The sequence below is a fragment of the Andrographis paniculata genome, unplaced genomic scaffold, assembly GCF_009805555.1.
Source record: "Andrographis paniculata isolate CXL003 unplaced genomic scaffold, ASM980555v1 Contig75END, whole genome shotgun sequence".
Taxonomy (NCBI): Eukaryota; Viridiplantae; Streptophyta; class Magnoliopsida; order Lamiales; family Acanthaceae; genus Andrographis; species Andrographis paniculata.
Window position 1 is genome coordinate 32850 of NW_026137612.1, and position 24101 is coordinate 56950.

General features: G+C 32.9%; 2 protein-coding genes and 1 long non-coding RNA gene across 3 annotated transcripts; 2 read left to right on the forward strand and 1 right to left on the reverse strand.

The window, feature by feature from the left end:
• Positions 1–238: 238 nt before the first annotated feature.
• LOC127266371 (uncharacterized) lies at positions 239–1349 on the reverse strand. The gene has a single exon (XM_051296591.1). The coding sequence runs from the start codon at positions 1346–1348 to the stop codon at positions 287–289; it is 1062 nt and encodes a 353-aa protein (XP_051152548.1). The 5' UTR covers position 1349; the 3' UTR covers positions 239–286.
• An 8754-nt stretch (positions 1350–10103) lies between these two features.
• On the forward strand, positions 10104–11355 carry LOC127266316 (ribosomal RNA-processing protein 14-C-like). The gene has a single exon (XM_051296528.1). The coding sequence runs from the start codon at positions 10152–10154 to the stop codon at positions 11175–11177; it is 1026 nt and encodes a 341-aa protein (XP_051152485.1). The 5' UTR covers positions 10104–10151; the 3' UTR covers positions 11178–11355.
• A 3979-nt stretch (positions 11356–15334) lies between these two features.
• On the forward strand, positions 15335–17078 carry LOC127266317 (uncharacterized). The gene is made up of 4 exons (XR_007842124.1): positions 15335–15493; positions 15586–15759; positions 15845–16032; positions 16113–17078. It is a non-coding gene; the product is annotated as an uncharacterized LOC127266317 (long non-coding RNA).
• The last annotated feature ends 7023 nt before the right edge of the window (positions 17079–24101 follow it).

A 24101-nucleotide genomic window follows, 5' to 3' on the forward strand; every position in this document is an offset into this window, starting at 1 on the left:
ATTTTAATATTTTTTTTAAAAAAAAATCAAATCAAACACTTAATTTTATTATTTATCTGATGTCACTTCGAACAAATATTTTAATTCAAAACAAAAATTCAAAATCAAAATATCACAGTATAATTAAACATATCCAAAGACATGTTATGCCTGTAATTAATTATTGAGTATTATTAATTCCATCATAAGAAGTTCATTACAGACAATGGTAAAAATCAAACACAGGTAAAATCTCAACAATCATTCATCACTTCCACTGCCAGCCACGCACGCACGCTGCAAACGCCTAGTTATTTCCACCAGAAAATCCACCAACGCCGCCACCGGAGGAACCGGCGCCGCCAGCCTCAGAAAGCCCTCCGAAACCACTGGAGGAACCATCGCCAAAAAGCCTCCCAATCTCGAGACCAGAACCGGAGGACACAAAGTCGTCGACGTCGGTGCCGGAGAATCCTCCAAAACTAGAAGAACTACCGCCAGCAGCAGCGCCGTCACCTGCAAAGCTAGAAGAAGAACCGCCCATGGAAGCAGGACCGGAAAATCCTCTGAAACTAGGAGAAGAACGACCAACAGCAGCCGCACCACTAGAAAAACCTGCAAAACCAGAAGAGGAACCGCCAGCAGCAGAAAATCCTCCAGATCCAGAAGCAGAGCCGCCGCCAGCCGCAAAGGCATAACCCATGAAGCCACCAATCCCAAGAGAACCGTCACCGCTGCCTTTAGGGACATTGGAAAACCATTTATCAGCCCCCACTGCAGCAATCCCCCGCATCAGGCCTTGATCTTCAGCCACCGTCGCCGCCGCCGCTCCAAGAGGAGCTGCCCCAACCAGCTGGTCCAATAAAATCTCTCCATCGCCCTCCGCCGGGCCAGCCCCCTGCGCCGGCAACCCGACTTCTGCTCCCCTCGCGCTCAGCTTCTTGAGCATCTCCGCCGCCATAACCTTCACCATTTGCAGCTCCGTCGTCTCCATCATGTCCAACGGCTTCTTCGCCAGCAATTGATTTCCCTCCTTCACTGCCATCGCCTTCTGCATCTTAGCCAAGCTCTCCCTCTCACTATTCACATTCTGTTCAATATAGCTTTCATGAGTTACCATTTTTTTGTTCCTTTCAATCACCGGAAACTCCATGAATTTGTTCACCCGGTCTTCCACCGCCTCCGGCGACGGCCAAAGAATGGCATTGTTTTCGCCGTCCTGCTGGTGGCCGATGATGGCGATCTCGGCACCGCAAAGAATCTGCAATTGCTCAGCCTTCTTCACCAGCCCTTCAGTTCTATTGGCAAAGATAGAGTTTCGCCTATTTTCATTAGCGAGTTGCTCATGTCTAATCCTCTTTCTAGTCATTTTGCTTGCTTGCTTGCATGTGATGTTTTTTCAAAGAAAAAAATATGCCTGTATTTATATTAGAAGATTGGGCCTTTTAAGGAAAATTGTAATAAACTTGAGCTTATCACATTTGGTTAAAAAAATTGGTGTAATTATTATTTTTTAAATGATTTGGGTAAATAAATGGTTAGTGGTTGATTTATTATGATAATTACAGGTAATGTTAATTAATGCATACGTATAATTCTTTTAATTCTTTTAGATTTTGTTATTTGTTATAATTATTACTATTATTTTTTTATCGGATTGTTGTAATTATTATTATTATTATTACTATTATTATTATTATTATTTTTTATGAAAGGATTGTTTTAATTTTTTTTTTATATTATTATTATTGTATTGGTGGTTGGTGGGTTGAGGATTAAAATACAATATTGTGTGTATAATTTTTTAGGGTTTTGGTGCATATTGTAAGTACATTTTGAGGTTGCATATGTAAAATATAAAAATTGTAGTGGAATTATTTGTAAAATTTTAAAGAAGTAATCTCATTTTTTTTTAATATAATTATGCAAAAATCTATATATGTATATATATATTTCCGTAGCAACATCTTACTTTTGCAGCAAATAAACTTTGTTAATGTATGGAATCTATTGATTTCTATTTAATATAAAAAGTGTTGTTTTGTCGTTAAGTACGTAAATGTACTAATATATTGACATAGTTAATGTAAGAGATCTAATTAATAGTATTTAATAGAGATGGAGTGTAGTATGTCACATATTTTGTCGTTAAGTACCTAAATGTACTAATATATGGGATCAAGTGTGATAGTTAGAAATCGCATGCGTTTTATATTCATATCATATGCGATAATTGGGTGATTTTGATTGGATTCTACCTAATTTATATGCGAATTGTTTATTTGCTGTGTGCAGAGGGCAAATATTAAATTTGGCATAATTGACAAAAAAAAATAAAATAAAATAAAATTAATTAAAGACCCAAAAGCCCATCTACAAAATAATTAGGGCAAACATTAAATAAAATGAAGGATCACACGTTTCAAAAGTGGGGAGGACGGCTAGGGCAGAAACGCACAGGAGAAGGAGACTGACAGATTCCTAGATCGCGCAGGAGCAAATCGACAGAGAAGATTTCCCCCTCCCACTATGACTTCATCTTTCTCTTTTGTTCTTTGTTATTTAATTATGGAGTAGATACTTTTCTGGTTTGAGGGGTGATAATGTTTTGGCTCTTTTGTTTTGGTGGAGATTCTTGATTTTCTTTATAAAAGTTCTTTTTGATTATCAATATTCGTCTAATTCTGATAATAGCGTTTGTGATTGTTAGATTGATTGAATATTTTGGTACCGATATTTAAATTAGTCTGATAATCTAAAGTCAATTCAAGTAGGATATCCGTAATTGTATTCGCACTTGAATAGGTGACAACCGGGTTGAATAGTTCCTTCCTGGGGTTAGACAATCAAATCTAATTGCTCCTCTTAGGTAGTAATTATTTTGAATTGGGTTTTTCTAGATTGGAATGCGGTTAGGCAATATTTTTATGGGCACACCTAGGTTTATTTGCTTAATTAGGGGTAGTTAACGGTCGTACCTTAATTACCTACACCGTAAGAAAAAATTGGTTGTCAGAGCTTGTTGATAATTATAACCAATTTATTGATACTTTAATAAGAATTAATTTAATTGAATTAATGATAGAACACAAGTGCCATAACTGCATCATCCCTTGAGCCAGACATCCCCTTGATAGTCAGTTCCCCTTTAATTTAATTGCTTTGTTATTTTATTTTAATTAGATAATAAAAGAAAATTTCCCCTTTATTTACTGCATTAGAACACGAAAGAGTGAATCACACAATTCCGAGACGATCCCTTCCCCTATATTACATTAAACTGTGATCACGGAGTAGGTGAAATATTTGATTGACCGCGCGACAGGTCAAAGTGTTCTATGTAGTAATACATTTACTTACAAAAATATAAATTTCTTTACCGAATAAAATTCAATGTTTCATATTTAGTAGATATAAGTGTTTGTTTGTGATATTCAATTACGAAAATTATTATTATTATTATTTTGCAAAATCTAATTACTCGTGTTTAGTAAAAATAAATGTAGCATAACATGAGAGCTAATAATTTGTATTTCATAGTAAAAGTGAATTTTTCGAGGTACAATATAATTTTCGAATATATAATTTGTAAGAATCTATATTTACTAAACCTAAGTATTTGACAATGGTATCATGTATAATTAAAAACATGGAGAATTATCTAAGAAATTTATTATATAACTTTTTATCCGTTGCTAGCTCGCTTATGTTATGTACTTTGTTTATTTTTTAAAAATTTCTTAAACATGTAAAATCTAACAATGTATATTTAATGACGATAGCGTTTAATTGTCTATAGTATGTATAGATATATATTGTATAAGTATATATATATATATATATTATTTAACAATATTAATTGGGAGACACCCTACACATCTTCTTTTATTCCCTGAAATATTAGAAATAATAAAAAATTAACTATTCTTAATAAACATACATTCCTTGTGACACAGACTCCTAATTTAATAATTAAGACAAAAAAAGGATTTAGCCGGTGCATATGGTGAAGATGATCGTTCGGTGAGTTGAGACAGAGAAAGAGAAGGATACCGATACCGTGGTCAACACTGGCGGATGTACTTGGGTGCAAGGGTTCAGCCGGGTTTTAGGTTTATGTTAGATTGTTTGTTAATTATAAATTTATTAATCTATTTTGTCCCTATGTATTTTATTTTTCACTCGTTTACTCATGGGTTTTGTCCTTTTTGCACTGTCGGAGGGACGTGGCGTCAACCCCGAACCGGTGGAATGGTGGCAGCGAGCGGTGGCAATCCCATTATAAGAAGAAAATACAGAAAAAAAAAATAATGATTATAAGAAGTAAACGAACATAGAAAAATAACAATGACAAACATATGCAATTTGATTATAGTAAATTTTGTTTTTTAATATCATTTTTCTTTTATTTGTGAATATATATATATATATATTTTTATAGTTCTTAGTATTCTTTCCAAGGGATTGAGTTTTTTTATTTCTATATATAGTAAATTTTAATAATAAATTTTTTTGATTAATTTTTAAAATTTTAAATTTGATTATAACATGAGTTAACTATAGTATTATATTGTTGCGTATTATTTTTAGTTTCTACTAATCATTTCTAATATTCGTATTGTGGTGCAGAAAAAATAATTGAAATAAAATCAGAAAGAAACAAAGAAATAATACAATATATGTATTTTTAATGATTTATTGTAGTATTTTTTTACTAATTAAGTTTTTCATTTTTATTATATACTTATTTTTGTAAATTGATATGGTTTTTAATATAATATTTTAATAAAATTTTTAATTTTATAGATTATGTTTAAATTTTGAGTTTTTTTTTTATTTGAAAGAATATTTCGAAAATTCATACAAAAAATTATTATGAATTTAAAATTATAAAAATTTTATTTTAAGTATAGTAATTTCATTCTTATTTATATATATATTTTAATTATCTATCTCATTATGTTATTTTTTTTATAAATTATTTTTTTTATTTTTATTGTGTTTGTTAATTTTTAAACTGATTTGATTTGAATAATATATTATATATATAAACTATAAATATTATTTATTAAAAATATTAAATTAAAATTATAAAAATAGATCGTGCACAACATTGGTTACACGTTAGTGTATATATATTTATATGCAATTATATTGAATTAATTTTTTAAAAAACTTGTCAAAATTCTTTATTATTTATAAAATTGTCTCGCTGTAATATTTTAAATACACACCTTTTTTAATGTTATAGATAAATTATCAAATTTAAATGATATTTCATTATTAATTTATGTCCAATCTTTTAAACATGCGATTATGTCGGCAGTCCATAACCAATTTAAATAAGTAACAATTTTCACTTTATACAACAATATATGTTGTGTTATTATAGCCTATTATTTTATATAATTATATGTACTTAAGAATTAATGGTTTTATTATTATTATTACTAGATGGGGAGATTGTACCACTATCTATTCAACAACATCACCCACAGGAAAATGCAAATTATGCTATCATAAATAAGATAATAATATATCAAATTAATTTATCATATAAGATGCAGTTTCAATTAATACTATAAACTTTTGTATATTTATTTTCGCATTGTTAGAATCAATCATATATACATATTAACGGAATTATCCATAGAACTTATCATTAACATATAAATAAGGTTCTTAATATTTTATTTTATTTATTCATTTTTTTGTCATATTGTTATATACAATTTTAGTTAAACTTCAATATTATAATTCTTTCAGTTATATCTGAGTAATGTCAATCCTACAACAACGTCAACTTTAACCGAAAGAAATAGGGTTTTGTGGCCCATTTATGTGGTCGGAAGAAAAAACTCTTCGTAATTATAAAGAATCCTAAGTTTAGTTTGTGTTGCCAAAGTAGAAAAATTTATTTGCCTTTACTATCAAATCCTTTTGAGTATCTAGATGGGTTACTAAAGGATTGTACTTTTATGAAAAATATTATATCATTTATTTTGATCTTTAGTTTCACATCTATGGGTGAAATTTTTTTTACTTGATTGGTTCATTGATTCCCTAAAGAGGAGAGCATAATAAATTTGTTCAAATGTATATTTGTGACACTAAAAATGAAGTGCATCATCTCGGATATTTATCTTAGGAAAAGATAGGTGTACTTTCGAAATTTTTTCTATAGTCGAGCGTTTGAAAGCCATGCTAAATAATGTGAACCTTTATGTCCAAATTTTTTGTTCAGCAAAAGATGCATTAAAGCATCATAGTGGCATGAATTTACATATAAGGATATTGAACCGGAGAAGTAATTGACAATACACACTGCCTTTTACATCTGAGATTGCTGCTTTGATTATTGGTCAAGATAGAACCATTGAATAGAGTCGCGACATCATAGTTTGTAAAACATATGAATGTCTAAAGCATATTAATGAGATGCATCTTTCATATACCCCACTATAATATTCTTTACTTTTTCCACACGGTAGTGATGGATGGAGAGTTAAAATTCTTTACAATATGAAGTTAGGACATATAGAAAAAAAATATTTTAATGAGAGAATTCTGAGTGTTTCATTTTCAGAACATATCAGAGAAAAACACAACTCCTCTACAAGGAGAACGTTTGTTTCAACAATTTGCAGTTGATCGTTATGTTGCCATTGAACAACAACATTTGAATTACATAAAAACATATCAAGTTGCTTGCGTGTAGATTTATTTCAAGGTCTCGTTAACATTGTTATTGTTGGGGACACGGATGCCAATACAGTGGAAATGAAGATAATTCTATCATTTTCATTTAATGAAAGTTCAAAAAATATGTTTCAACATTATCATTATGCGTTGGCAATCTATAGGGCAATTAGACCTCCATATTTTTTTATTACATTCACATGCAACCTGAAATGGGTAGAAATCTCTATAGAATTATCAAAGCTTCCAAATCAACATATAGAAGATTGTCATTATCTACTAGCAAGAGTATTTAGGATGAAACAAAAAAAAAATATTGCGTCTGTTAAAAAATAAAAAGTTCTTTAGACAAGTAATTGTAGGTATACTATAATTTAACTTATAATTTTAAAATCATTCCAATATCTATATAAAAGTTACTTATTAATGTTTATATACAACAAATGTTCGTGCTAATGAGTTTCAAAAACTAGGATTGCCCCACTTGCATATTACGTTAACTCTTCAAGAGGGATTTAAACCAATTACTCTCGAAGAAATTGATAGATATATATATGTTGTTAAATTTCTGATAAGAATGTTGATCCAGTTGCCTATAATATTGTTATAAGACAAATGATTCATGGACCATACGGAGTATATCATCTCAATACTCCATTTAAGGTGGATGGAAAGTGTAGTAAACATAATTCAAAGAAGTTTTACTAACATACTATGATAGATGAAAATGAATACCGTTGTTGCACCTTAATTAAACATTTCAAAAATCAATATTTTTTTGGAATATATGGGTATTGCGAGAATAAACGTGAAATTGAGTCGAGGATGAATCCTCTTTCCGAAAATTAGATACGCCCCGGTAGTCCCTTCGGTGGCTGACGTTCTAACCCAAAGATAAAACGGTTTCCGTCTCTAATGAGAGTGACACCTCTAATTGTTGGAGCTCCGACGAACAAAAAACGAGAAAGGAACTGAGCTGAGGAGGTTGACGGAAAGTTGGGAAAGAGGAGAGAAGAGGAGAGAGTTGTTGGTGTTAGTATTTAAAATGAAGGGGGGAGACCCTTTATATAAGCGTCTTCACTCGGCCAAAATAGCAGAGGATCAATTACGATCATAATTACGACCTTAATTATCGATGTAATTTATTCTAAATTCAAACCTTCCGTTTGAAGCAGTCGTAATTGATTCTAATAACAAACTTTCCGTTTGTGACGATCAGAATTTATTCTAATTTCAAACATTCTGTTTGAAATAATTGTAATTTATTCTAATTTCAACCCTTCTGTTTGAGATTATAATAAATTTATCAAACGGATAATATTTTATCCAAATAATACTGCAACTTAGGCTATATACCCGTGTTTAATTTGGGTTGCACAATTTGGTTTGTCTCGAGACAGACAAAATAGCCAAATATTAACCAAACGTCATACATAATAAATAAATAATATTTATTTATTTATTTCAAATTAATCTAATTAATTTGGTACATCGGCCCGTCGCATTTTCACTTACAAAATAATCGATTAAAAAATAGCCCAATTATCCAACATATTTTACAACCAGGCTTATAAGATTTGAAGTTGTTCTATATTTACTTAGTACAATGTTACTCAAAATTGTCTGTTTTGTTATTAGATACATCTTTTATTGAATTGTTTGCAATTATTTTGTTGCAACTTCTACTGCAACTATAACTTGTCCAAAATCAATGTTTTGTAAAAATTTGTATATATTTTTTTTATATAATTTTTCAACGTTTATATTGATACAACTATTGTTTTTATTTGGGTGTGTTTGGTTGACGGATTTAAAAAAAAAAAAAAATTACTGTTAAATTACTGTATTGAAATACACTATTCAAAATCTACCGTATATGATAGATCTTCAATTAATCAGCTATTATGTCACCATCATACTACCAAAGTACTATTGCAGTGAACAAATTACACACACGTTGAATAGGACTTTTATTCCTCTCTCTTTCTAAACTTCTTGCATGTATAAATTTTTATTTTTTATATTTTTAAAAAGTAATAATAATAATGTTAATAATTATAAAAATAGTTATAAGTGATAGGAAAAAATGAATGATAATATTATTTTATTTTTATATATTTATATTTATTTTTTAAAAAATAATTTTAAATTATATTTAAAATAATTGTATAATGTGATATAAATAGATATTGACGTCGTCAATGACATGATATTTTAAATATAAAATTAATTTTTAGTATATTATTAAAGTAAAAAATATGTATTTGATTTGATATTTTTAGCAAAAAAAATATGAATAATAATTTGAAATTTTTTATAAAAGAACATAATAAATAAAAGAACAAAAAAATAAATTTTTAAAATTTAAATATATTATTTTCTTCAATAAAATATTATTTAAATATCATCTCTTTTAAATTATCACATCAGTATATCATTTTTTTTAATAAAATAATAATTTTATTTTACATAATCATTACAAAATTTAAACTTCCAAACAAACACAACTTTTTAAAAAATTCATAATTCAAAATTCTCCAAAATCCAAATCCAAAATTCAATCCTCTAACCTAACACACCCTTCGTATATTTTGTAAAAATATACAAAATACAAAATATACAAAATACTATATATTTTATTTATTGACTTAAATTTCACTGTGTTAATATTTGCACAAACATCATCATCATGGCACTTATGTTTGATTCTACCTACACACTTGAATTTTTTTTTTTTTCAAAAAAATCAATTAATCAATTATTTATTTATTTATTTTGTTACTAATTTTGTCCGGCTCTAAAGTCTATTTACTTTTCGCTTGTTGAAAAATATAAATGTACAAAAATATAATGACATTTGTAAAAAATATAAAGATATTTTTAATGTTAAATAAATGACGTAAAATATAAATGTGACCCTTAGAGACGAACGGAGAGAATAAAAAAATTATTTAATATATTTTACATTTTCTATTGGTATAAAACCGATGCAATTTAGATATTTATTTAAAACCAAACACCACTTTTGAACTAGGAGCTATTTCATACAAATTTTACATTAAAACAACGAAATTTCAAGCAATAAATAAATATTTTGAGCATTTTTTTTATGACATGGAAATTCCCCGCAAACCTAATATTTTGAGAATTTTGATTAATAATATATAAACCAATTTTCAAAATTTCATTCTAATAATCTAATTCAAAAGAGAATTTTTAGGTTCCGATTTAGATAATAAGATTTTGAAAATGTTTAGAATTTTAAAAATAATTTAAAATTAATATATGCCAAAAAAGTAAATTTAATTAAATTTTTATTCTTAATAAATAAACAATAATTATATTATACAAATTATAATTAAGTAAATAACCGAAAACGACGTCGTTGAAGCAATCGCCGCTGTGTTAAAAAAGCAAATTCATCTCCCTCAAAACCCTAGTTGTTTCTGAACACGAACAGAGAAGCCGCCGACATGAAGAAGAAGAAGCAAAAGCAAACCAACAACGTCTCCACCGCCGCTGCGGCTGATAACGACATTGGTGGTGACCTGGGATCGTCAATCCAGTTACATAGTGATTTTTTCGATCACTTGGTAGAACTAATACCGTCGAGATTCTACCTAACGAACGAGGATGATTCGAAAACATGGTTCGCAGGACTTTCCAAAGCTGCGCAAGGGTACGCCAAGCACGAGACTCGTAAGCATCGTAAGCTCGCCCGCCGCAAGCGCTTCGATCCCGATAATGATCCCTCCACCCTTCACCTCCTCGAGCAACAACAGTCTAGCAAAGCGCCAGACCCCGAGGAGGGCGAGCTCTTCAATCTCGAGGACGATGCCAAGCACGAGGCTAAGGAGAAATCGGTGACTTACGAAGAGCTGAGAGAGAAATTGCATAAAAAAATTGAATTGCTGCGAGCAAATCGCATTGAGAAGACCCCTGGTGGAAGGAGGGCGAGGAGGAAGGATAGGTTTAAGAGGAAAAGGGACAGTGAGAGCGATGGCGGCGGCCAGAGTGAGAAGGAGGAGCGCGGGGACGATGACGGGGAGGAGATTATTGAATATGGGAAGGTGAATTTGGGAGATGAAGATGAAGGGAAGCAACGGAAGAAGAACAAGAAGCGAAAATTGTCCAAGGCCAAGGAGTTGGAAAGAGCAAAGACATTCCAGGAGGTGAAGAAGCAGAATCCATATGTTGCCGAGAGGGCGTCGTGGAAGGCTGCAACAAGCAGGGCGATGGGGGAGAAGGTGCATGATGATCCACGGTTGATTAAGGAGAGCATGAAGAGGGAGAAAAGGAAGAAGATGAAGAATGCTGAAAAGTGGAAGGAGAGGGTGGAGTCGCAGGAGAAGATGAAGGAGGAGAGGCAGCGCAAGAGGAAGGAAAATATTGATGGTAGGATCCATGAGAAAAAGATGAGGAAGATTGCCAAGCGCGAGAAGAAGTTAATGAGGCCTGGTTTCGAGGGTCGGAAGCAAGGGTTCATAACAGACGAGTGAAGGGTTAATATGATATCCAACTATATTGTTTAATCTGTCTTGTTTTTTTAATTGAATACTGCTTGTCTCAGTTGGGTTATTTATCAGGGAATTTTGTTCTAATATGCACCTACAAACTGTGCTTGTTGCTACTTATATGTTGCATTATGATCAAGAAATCAATGGTTTCCTTGCGGCATCACGGCGTTGCAATCCAGCCTGAAGTATCTGGCTGGATTGATTGGTGTTGCAGATTGAGAGTTTATTTAATTATGTTCTGTTTTACAAATTTATAAATATGTACTTATCATTAATTAATGAGAATATGATTTTTTTTTTCATGTTATCTATTTTCGATGCAGCTATAACATTCTGTATTTCGTCTTTGAAAAGAAGTCTAGTTTGTGAGTGCAAGGTTATACTTTAGAACTGCACAGGCTCTTGTAGCAATCTCACATATTGGTGGTGGTGTTTTTCTTGTTTTTTCTGGGCTGATTAAGCACGCAAAAGTTGCCTACTACTAAATATTGGGCAATTGTCTAGCTGAGATGCCTCAGATTCTCGTAATATGTATTTGGTTTTACGTTAGTATTTTATTGCAGAGAGGTTTCCAGAATCTCTGTAGTTTGCAATCTGTGTAAAGTATTGGTGCATCGGATCTGATTCGGGCTTTTGATGATTGTTTTGTCGGTATTACATTTATATATAGGTTTCATTATGAATTTCTGTTATGCAGATGTGCTGACAACAATGCAATAAATCTGATCATGTCATTTTTGTGTATTTGTCTGTTGACTCTGTTGTGCGGAGAAGTTGTTCTTATGTTCGATGCACATCCAGTTCTTGTAGACTTTTATTTGAGATAGTTCACCCTTGGGTAGTATGTCACATAATCTTGTTTCTTCTTTGCAGGGTGGCTTTCACTTATATATCAAAAAGCTCTGCTGCCTCTCTTCTAGGTCCATGGTCTGGCCCTAAGTTTCAATATTATTGAAACTTAGAAATATAGCTATTGTGCTGAATTACTCATTCGTTGGCTGTGTTTTGGAATATTATGTTTTGTTTGTGATGTTATTTATTTTAGGATCAATGTCTGGACCAGCAATGCCAGGGTAACACATCAGAGTTATTTCTCACAGGTAAAACATTGTTTTATTTCATCTAGCTGATGCCATGAAACTAAAATAAACATCTTTACGAGTCTGTTATTGGTTCTCATAGATAAAAGTAAAATGTGTGATTTTTATCAAAATCTTTATACTATTTCTTTGTAGCCCTCTTTTGTACTACTAATTTATCACTAGCCAACTGTATGGCTTTCTTTTCATCCACTGCAATTCAAATGCTAATCTTCTACTTTCAATGATGTGGAGATATATGTTTTGTTTATTAACACTTTTTTTTTTTTTTTATGTTAATTCATCAATTCCTTTCAGAGCATCCCAGCACAATATGTTGATTGATTTTAATTGCCCATAATGTTATTGAGACTTGTAATCGTATTTTACCATCATCCTTGAAAATTAAACATAATTGTGTGATAATTACCATTCATGACAGAGAGCACTTCTACAAACTACCGAATAGATGATTTAAATCCTCGGACCAATCAGCACCAGAATCAGAATCCTATACAAATCAAGTAACTAATTAATGTTTTGAAAATGTTGATCACATTTTTCTTCTCTGTCCTTGGGGTCACACACACACACAACTTTCTTAGATTGTAAGAGATCTCTTGGGTTTAGTCATCCTCGAGTCTTGAACTTTACTCCTACTGAAAATCACCCCCATAACGTTCTAAAAATCTCTAAATTTGGTAGATACTGAGCAAGGCTATATTGTGTGGGATTTGGAAGCTGCGCAATGGTGTTGTTCTTAACAATGAAGAATGTGAAGGCTTGAGTCATTGTCTCTGCTTGTCTATTTGTTGGTGAATGTTACAGAGCTGATTTTCACATTGGCAAAATTCTTCTTGCTTTCTTGACTCTCCCATAGTCTACAGAAAACTGCAAAGCCCAAACCCATGATTGCCTCCGGACCTGTCTTTGTGAAAAATAAACACAGATGGCTCAACTTTAAGGTAAACGAGCACTGATTGGACTAGGAGCAGTCATCAGGGATCATCACGGCTAGTGCCTCTTCATCCTTCACATTTTTATCGGCACTAAAAATTTAAGGTAGAAATTCTACTAGCCATTGTTTACACGCTGGGTTTTGTGGAGCCAGCAGGCACCCTCTCCAAAATAGTGGTTTACTGCTCTTGGATGCAACTTCGTCTTTCTATTTAAGAAGTTCCTTTTCATTTTTAAAGTATCCCTTGTAGTGAAGACAAAACATATCATTTTTCTATGTGTGGTATAGAGGAAGCTAAGATATCTACTTTGTTGTACTTACTACTTCCTTAACAACAACAATAATAATGGCAGTCAAGATATTATATGCTAATTTACTGATGAACATCATGCTACTTGGAGCTTTAGCACAATTTGAGCAGTTTCTACACAGGCCTTTTTCAAGCTGCTCGACTTGCTTCTCATGTTTATCTAACTATACACTAGTGGACTTTCTTTATATAGCATTCCTGTTTTTTTTTTTTTTTTTTTTTGGCACTGTGGGTAATATAACAACTTCCATTAGGAATTGGACATTGTCGAAAACAAGGATAGCTACGAAAACCAAATATGGTAGATTCTTGTGCCACATACTGAACTTGTATTATAATTTCCAACCTTAGTTGATGCCTAGTATGATCCCACGCTACTAGATTAGAGCTTTGGAGCGTAGAATCATTAGAACCACCAAACCTTCTTTGATGTCTAAAGGTTCACAAAAGGAATTCAGAGAGCCCAATTCAGTAACAGGGAAGAGGATACATTGATTAAATTTCTACTGGTTGGAAGAGACATCGTCTGCAAGTCATCCTTAGCTGCAATGCACTGATAAATATGTGGAAGCTCTTGGTTGCAAAGGCCTGCATTACTTTCCAAGGTATGTTTTCTAAATAATCCAGTACACTAAGAGCATATAGCTTTCGAGTGTAGGATCCTTCTAACTACCCAACCATGTTTGAGGCCCAAAGGCTCACAGAAGGAATTCATAGAAGTCCAGTGCAGCAAAGGCATTATGGCAGAGGTTATTCATTGGTTAAATTTCTAAGTTGTATATTGGTTGGAAGAGATGCTGCCAGCAAATCATCCTTAGCTGCAAAATCCACTTGATAAATCCATGTATAAACTCTCGGATGCAAAGCCTGCAAAACTTTCCAAGGTATGTATTCTAAACGATCCAGTTTATATGCAACTTGGATAAATGGGTATTATATGACATCATGTATGTTCGATCCTAGTTGTGATAATTGAGATGAAGAAAATTTGATAGTGTTTTCAACAAGGCAAATAAAAATAAGAAAATTTTGAACTAACTGAAAAGTGAGCTAACTTCTTGAGTGTGGCATGAGATGAAGGGACCAAACTGTAGCCAAGAACAACTTGCCGGACCAATAATAAATATCCTTCCGACGATGTGCATTGTCAAGAGCGCCCTGTTTCCGGCAAGTCATCCTTGGCTGCAACCTACTCCCTTCTCCTTCATGCAAAACCTCAAGAAGGATCAATTGCAAAACCTACATCTGTCTGGACAATGTGCTGAACATATGGTGTGTTTCGACGTATAAATAATGGAGGAAAGGTGTGAGGATGAGAGATGATACGACGGTGAGTATGGCCTGTAAAGATTCTGTCAGGCCAGCTTTCCAAAACCGGCACCACTTTCTAAATCCACCCTTCTGGAACATGCACCTCTCAAAACTTGCCAATTATGGACAACCTAGCTGAATTAATGGTGGGCTGTCCCCCTTTGGATCCCAAGTGCTGTGTAGCTTCATTGGCTAGTGTTAGTAAAATTAATGATTGCTCCTTCTCTTTTGGTGAAAGATATATATTATTAGTTATAGGATTCCCTGAATGCTTATTCATACTGTTGGATTGATGTGGAATAGTGGGCATAGAATAAATTATCTACTTCTGACATGCATAAATATGCAGATCTATAATTGAAAGGAAGCTGGAGTGGAATGGTCATTACATGAAAATGATGGGTAGAGAGAAGGTATTTTTCTGAGATATTTTATAAAATAAAATGGGCTCTCGAGGAGTTGAGAGGCCAAGGATGTTAAAATATGAATCAGTAGCCAGTGAGCTGGGATCTGGCCACACAGTAGGGCTATTATAGTAAATTTGTATTAGGTGGACTAACATTGAACTATTTTTCTCCAAGATGAGCTTTGAGATATGGAAAAAGGAAGTTTAATGTCCTGTTAAGTTTATACAATTGCAGTTATGGATAAATGCATTACAATTTCTTGATGACCAAAGCATTAGTTGGCGATGATTTCTGATAGGCTTGTTGCGATTTGATTTGGTTGCAGCAGCAGCAGGTTTCGTTCTCTAGTTGTCATCCTTGTGTAATGGCGGCAGCTCATTGAAGTTCGATTCTAGTGAAGAATGTAGTATGCTCGTGTTGCTGGCAGCATTTCGTTGTACAACAGTTGCTATGAAGTCGAGTTTTCTCACTACATGATTGCATTGTTTGAGCAGCCATGGTTGTGTGCCCCCTCTGTTTCTGAATTCTGATCAATTTTGTGACAGCATTTGTGGTTGCTCACTGTGGACTTGTTGCGTTGACAGGAAGCGAGGTAGGTTTTCTTTGCCAGATCCCGGGCATTTCAAACGAGACGATTCATGGCAGTTGTTCTGAGATTCGGTGTCAGAACAAGATGACTTCTGCATCGGTTTGCAGCATGTTTCTCCCTCGTTTACTCGTTCCTTGCAGTAGCAGCATGCTGTTCAAGATCACCGGCAAGATTGGCCACACGGTATGCTTCTTCTATTCTCTGAATTGAATGTCGTTAGACATGAGAGCGAGCGATGACCCCTGATTCTTTTGCAAGTGCAGAGCCTGAGATATATATATGGCCATTGAGATCATCGCAAACATCCTTGGTGTGCCTTGCTCCCTCGTTGGATGCAATGCAGACATGCATATATCGGTCAGAGGAGAGGAAGAAGATAATCAATCGCCCCGAATGTTATGTTTTCAATCAGGTGTCGTAGCGCATCCTGCCTGCTAAGTAAGCCAATCTCCAATGTCATAAATCTGTATCGTCGCTTATTAAATTTACTTGGGGTTCAGCTACCGAATAACAGTTGTAGTGATGTAGAAGATACCAGGAGGAATCATACCTTACTACTAAACATCAAGATTGATCCATCTTGATCTTGCTCGCCCACTGGGGGTGTTGTGTAACTTCCTATATCCTACATTGGAAGTGTGATAAAAATATAGGGGCATTGGCTCCTATAAATTAACCTATTTGGGTCATATTTTAAAGCATAACAATAGATCTTTTTTCTTTAATAACCAGAGAGAGTGAAATTGAGATTTGGTGAGTTGTTGTGACGAGGGTCTTACAATTTTGTCCGTGCAAAAGTTGTAATATATATTTTAGTAGATTATCATGTTTTGGAATTGTGGATGTAGGTCTGTTGTGCGAGCGAACCATGTTAAATTTTCGTGTCTTGCTATTTGTTTTTCTCTCTCTTCTCTTGTGTGTTTCCAACAAGTGGTATCAGAGCGATGTCAGTTTTTAGCGAGGTATTGGCAAAGGGAGGAGAGAAGGAGCAAGAGGTGTTTCGAGAGAAGTTGACGTGGCACGCCAACAGTCTAGGTTGCAATTCCGCAGCGGGTTTCAGAAACACACTATATTTATGTAAGAAAGGTCGGCTCTGCCTGATTTGAGTTCCTAGTTTTATTTTTGAGCTTCAGTTTATTTGGTTATTGGAAATACTTGTTTATTGGAGAGTTATTAAAAACTATGTCCACTATTTTGAAATATGAAGTTCAGCTCTTTAATGAAAATAGTGATTTTACTATGTGGCAAAGCACAATTAAAGACTAATTAATGCAACAATGTCTTGATGTTGCCTTAGAAGATGTAAAGCCAGAAGGTATGAAAAAAGGTGATTGGAGTATGATTCGAAAAAAAGGTTGTTAGCACGATTCGATTGGCACTCACCCCGCATATAAAGGTTACCGTGTTGACGAAAACATTGCCGAAGAGGTTGTGGGATACTTTGGAGAGTAAATTTGCCACGAAGACATTGACTAACCACCTGATTATGAAGATAGATCTATATTCTTTGACGATGGAGGAAGGAGGTAATATAATTGACCGTACTAACAAGTTTAATGAACTACTATGTCGACTGTTGAATGCAAGAGAGGAAATTAAAGAGGAAGAGCAAACGTTGCTCTTGTTAGCTTTATTGGCCAAATCCTACAAGCCGTTGGTGCAATCAATGTTAGTTGGAAAATCTACATTGAAATTGAACGAGACGATAACAGTTTTAAAGGAGAATGACAAGATAATGGGAAATGAAGGCGCTTTAAAGGAGAGTCCACTACTAGTTGTGGGGAGTTCTGAAAGAGGGAGGAAAATGAAGAGTGACCGTGTTGGAAGATCGAAGTCTCGGCCGAGAGATTACAGCTCTGTTGATTGTCATTATTGTGGAGAGCTTGGTCACATTCAAAATCACTGTCGACTTTTTAAGAACACTTGAGAAGTAGAGAAATTTGAAGGGTAAGTCGAAAGTTGAGAACTCCGCGAATGTGGTCAGTTATGAAGGTGATTTATTTCTTTTAAATACAAATCATGTTGAGAATTCTAATTGGGTGATGGATTCTGCTGCCGCCGATGTCCATATATGTAAAGATCAAGCTTTATTTGATACTTTGCATACAAATGAAGATTTTGGCTATATCAATGTGGAGAATAAGATGAAACAACGAACTGAAGGTATTGGAAGAGTTCGCTTGAAGCTCCACAATGGTAATGTCAAAACAATTTTTAATGTGAGTTATGTGTCTATTGTTGGAGCTAATGTTATTTCAATGGGCGAGTTGGCTTCACATGGACATAGATATGTTAATACTAAAAATCTATTGTGTACAAGGGTGACAACTTGATTTTGCAAGGGAGGAAGAAACAAAACAACATCTATCAAAAATTTTTTTTTCCAAAATATAAATATAAATATATTATTTGGATGGGACTGATATATTATATTTTATGTATAAAAATATAAATTTAAATAAATATTTTAAGATTTTGTAAAAGTATGTTCATTTTATTATTTTTAGTTTGTTTACTAAAAGTGTAAACTATATTTAGTAAAAGAAAATATAGTTCTTTAAAATTTTACCTATATATATATTATATATATATATATATTTACATATTTTCAACCATATTTCTTACATCCATTATTTTAATTTAAAAATTATATTATTAATTTTATAAAAATTTCAATTATATCATTATGAAAAAGAATATTCCCTCCGTCCCAAAATTATAATCCTATTTGTATTGGACACGAGATTTAAAGAATAATGATATTATATTGATAATTGATACAAAAATATAAGTAAAAATTTTTTTTACCTTTGTGAGTGTATTAGTATAAAAAATAGTTGTATCACGATGAGTTCTCAGCTCGTAAATCTACACCGGGAGTTCTATTAATAGTATTAGGTATTTAGCAAATCATTCTCTTTGACACACACCACTCACGCACTCGACGGATATTTGCCCCAACTCAAGCACACAAGTATCCACCCTGTATAAAAGTCGGACCTAGCCCTTAAACAAGGGATGTTTACCACTTACTCTACATGAGCTTGACTATATTATAACTCGAGTTAAGTACTAAGGGCTGCTCTCACATCACCTTTTAGTCAACCTACTAAAGCTGCCATTTCTAATATATCTAACTATATTTGCGTATTCAACTTATATTTTATATTTCAAAGCTCTCACGATGCATTATGTAAAACAATTATATTATATAAACATCAAGCATGAGTGATCACAATAAAAATAATGATATTTTATTAATTTCTAAGAAAGTGAATTCAAAACTCTATCAACAAAGTAGTAAATTTGTCTAAGTGCATAATGCAGAGCAATGGATAACGAGGCATATGACTCATATCACAAATGGTCCCAACCAACTAGACAAACTATTTAGAACCCTTACATCTTGAGCTCCTAGAGAGAAGAAAATTACAAAATAAAAAAAATATGAAATTGTTAATGGTAGAATAGTACAAATGAAAAATAGATGCCAATAAAGTTTTTAAAAGGTTAACAATTAACCAACTCGTAGGTAAATCGTAGTTATCCATTCTAGAACATGCAAATAATTAAAGGTTGATCTTCCTCCCATACCAAATTGAATTCTTGTGGCCATGAAGGGTGAGTCAAGCTAGAGTTTTAGTTGATTTCTTCATATTAGTAGCTTTCTCTAATTGATTATGAAAATTATGAACACTAAGACTACGAACAAACTTTGTGACTCACAAACATAAAATTTTGCACTCCTTATTTCTTTGCAAATGCGGTGGATTCATGTACTTTGCGACTGAAAAATTCTTAAAAATACCAAGGAATATTAAATCATAGAAAAAGAGTAAACACATCATTTCTAGGAATTTTGGCACAATTTAGCACAAATTCATTCTAGAATCGCGACATACTATCCGAAAAATTTATAGGAAAATATGCTCAAATTCTTTGTTATCGCTACTATTTTGCATGAAGCAAAATTTACATTACCCTTTAACCTAGATTCGATCAATATCGGAATAAAACATGACTCTTCTTCACCTCTTATAACTCATTCAACAAGTGTTTAAGCTCACATATGTGGTTGTTTGCACTCGTATCTAGATACCAAGTTAAATCAATATCATTATTTGTACTATTTTGTACCATTAAGATAAGTTTCTCATATTTCCTATATTCTATTATAAGATTTATATTTTATTTCACTTTTTTCTTACTCCAACAACCCTTCATATACTGCCCATTACTTTCAAAATTATGATATTTGTTCGGATTGCTTTTCATTTCAAAAAGGCTATTCTTTCTGCATTTGCAGCATTCAACAAACTTGTATTCTCTATCATCCCTAGGATTTTTCCAATTTTGTTGATTGGGTTGTCCTTTTTCTTCTTAGAATCTATCTCATCCAAACCTCTTGCACGATGACCACCATGACCATATATTTGTCCATGAGATTAACCAGTTTAAAATACTTTAACTTCTTTGATTAATGCCTTAGATTTGAGCAGGGGCTGAGCCAAAAATATCAGAATGAAGGGTTCAATTCAGTTTGCTAAGACATATTATCTTCGTCTACCTTTAGTTGCTCTATAAATATAGTATTTTAGGATAGGAGATTTGGGGAAACCACCATTAAAAATGAAGTTCAAGGTAAAACATATAAAATATTTGTGGGAAGGGGTGGCGGCACAGACCCTCATGGTCTTTTTTTTATAGAATTTTCCTGGTATTTGAGAGCTTTTCTACGCGTGAGTGACGACAGAAGTGCGCTAAAAGAACTCATCTTTACCTGTGGGGCCAGTCTATGATCCTGACATGCTCGGCTTTGTGTGGGTTGCGAGCCGGGGTGTCACAGTTGGTATTAGAGGTTGAATATAGGTTAAATGGATTAAATAACCTACTCATTCAACAATGTGCACATTCATTTTAGAGAGCCCTACTGAAAGAATTCTAAGTTAAGCGTGCTTGCCCTAGAGTAATTTGAGGATGTGTGATCGTCTGAGAAGTTTTCCAAGGTGCGTGAGTGAGGACAAAAGCGCGCTGGAAAGACTCGTGTTGACCTGTGGGGCCAGTCTACAATTCTGACACCCCCGGCTTTGCGTGTCTTAAAGGTCGGAGTGTCATAGGTTTTTACATTTTTCATGTTGTCCAAATCGTTGTGGAGTGCTAAAAAGCGGGCTTGTTTTAATTTTTCATCCTCTTTAAAATTACTTTTTGATTTTCCCCACACATCTTTGGAGGTATTTTATCAACTATCGTCTTGAAATCATATTCATCGAGTGCTTGAAAATATGAGATAGAGTGTTGTCATGTGTTGGAAAAAAATAATAGTAATATTTTTATATGATATATTAAATTAAATGCAATAAGTAAAACAATAAAGTAATCAACAACTAGGTAAAGTGATATAGACTGAAAATGAAATTGAGTCAATGATACCCTCTGCCCGCATGATAAATTACATTCCAGTAGTGCCTCTGGTGATGACGTTGTCCCCAAAGGTAAAAATTTTTTTTTCTTCGATTTAAGTGGCACCTCAATAAGTCAGAGTTCCGACGATCAAAACTGAGGAAGGAACCGAGGTTTGCCCGAAGGCTAGGAAGGCTTTTCGGAAACTTGACTGGGGAAAAGATGAGAGACATGAGAGATCTCAAATATTCGATTGGTATATTTGAGAATGAAGGGCGGCCTTTACATAAGCATCTCCACTCTGATCAAAATGATAGAGAACTAATCAACGACCATAATTACGACCTCAATAATCGACGTAATTAAAAGTCGTATATTACGCTGATTTCAAACCCTCAATTTGATAATTTCAAAGTTCCATTTGAAGTTATAATGAATATATCCACCATACATGATTTTATTTGGACAATTCTGCAGCTTAGGCCATACATTTGGGTTTAACTTTGGGCTTCATTATTTGGCCCATCTCGAGACATAAAAAATTAGTCAAACATTAACCAAACTCTATAGTCAATATATATATTTTTAATTTAAATCAATCCAATTAATTTAGTTCATCAAATTTTTGTATTTTCATTCACTGATTAATCGGTTCTATAAATTTTGAATTTAATTGATTAAATAATTAATCGATTATTCAACAATCCCCCATATGAGTGTAAGTGTCCACAATAGGATACCTACAGATCTTAGTTCCAAATATAAACTGATACATTAGGACATTACAAAGTGTACGGATGACCCAATTGACATGATGCATTGAACTGTTCAACGTACAATGAATCACTAACATTGATGTATTTTTACCTCAGCCTCATTTTGTTCTTACGCTTTGATCCGTTTCAGCCATGGATTATATCTTTGGATTCATAGGTATTTATTTTGAAGCAGTACACACTTCACATATATATATAATCCTATCTTAAAGTACCAAATTCCACCCTTAGGATTATTAAGAGTTAGCGACTCAACCTCACTAGTTTTGTATATCACAACACTCGTTGCTTTTCAGAGAATGTTGATCGAGTGTTCTCGCTAGATTATTACAACCTAGTTTTTCTATTGAACCAAAACTTGAGATCTCTAAGTGATTTAGTTTGGTTACAATTGTAATTATTTTTTAATTTGTGGATTTCAAGTCTATTTTCTTTAAAAATCCGTACATTTGATCCATCTGTAATCATTTGGTTAGTGGATCCACTAGGTTTTCTATTGATTTCATCTAGTCAATGGTCAAAACCCCACTCGTAGTCAAATGTTTCACAATGTTATATTTGTGTTGGATATGTTTGGATTTACCATTGTAATTTCACTCTTAGCTTTTGCTATTATGGTTTGGCTATCACAGTAAATCATCACTAAAGGTACTAGTTTAATTTAATATAAAATACCATCCAAATGTTCCGAAGCCATGAGGCCTCTCTTCACCAGATTTATCTTAAGTGATGAACTTCGATTCCATAACGGATCATGAAATACAAGTCTGTTTAGTGGATTTTTACAAAAATTCCACTTCTGATAATTAATACATATCTATTTGCAGACTTCGAGTATTTTGTATCAGATATCCAATTACCATCACTGTACCCTTTAAGTATTGGAGGATATCTCGTATAGTGTATGCTAAAGTCAAGTCTAAATTTCAAATAACTCAATACTCTCACCAGATATTTCTAATGTTTGTCATTAAGATTGCTAGTGTATCGACTTAGCTTATTTATAATAAAAATCTAAGTCAAGCCTTATACAATTTCTTAAGTATATTAGGCTTTCAATGATTTTGACATACTCTTCTTAAGCTTCAAGGTCTCTTATATTTTTGCTCAAATGCATATTGTGGTCCATTGGAATTTTTGCTAGAGTATTGTAAAAAACATTGAATTTCCTTAGTATTTTCTCCGCATAGCGGGGTTGAGTTGAAATAAGGCCTTCACCTTCTTTTAGAATTTTTATTCCGAAGATAAATCAGTTAACCTCAAATCGTTCATCAAATTTTTGACTCAACACACCTTTGACCTCATCAATCAAGCTTACACCTTTAGCCATGGTCAGTAAATTGTTTACATATAAACCGACTACTAAAAATTCCATAAGGTATTTCTTTAATATTCAAACACATCTCACATTCATTGATTTAAAAACTAGTTGATAACATAAAATTATTAATTTCAAATGCCATTTCAAATATTCTTGTTTTCATTCATAAAAGACTTTATCAATTTATACAGAGTCTTTTCTTGCTCTTGAACAACACATCGTTCCTTTTGTTTCATATACACTCTTTCTTCTAATTCATCATTCAAGAATGCAGTATTTATATCTTTTTGGTGAATTTTAAAATTTTTCAAAGATGAAATTGAGAGAAACACTTGAATTAGTCATTGGTGAATAGGTAACAAAAATAAAACCCTTCGGATTTTCTTATGCCTGTCACTCACGAGACGGACTTTATATTTATCAATTGACTTGTCAATTTTGAATTTCCTCTTGAAGACCCATTTACATCCTAAAGGCTTACGACCTTTAGGTGGATTAGAATATTGCTCAAGTGTTATTCTACATAATTGAGTCTATTTCACTATCTATTACTTCATTCCAGAAAAAAATGGTAACTTAGCCATTTTATTTTCGACAAAAACTCTCACTTGCTCTAAGTATTCAATTATGTGATATTTAGTAATTTTATATTTACTAATCTTTTTATAGGATTTAAGTTTATATGACCTAACCTACAACACCATAATTAGCACTCAATTAAATACATATTGTTATAATTCACAATAGGTGCTCGG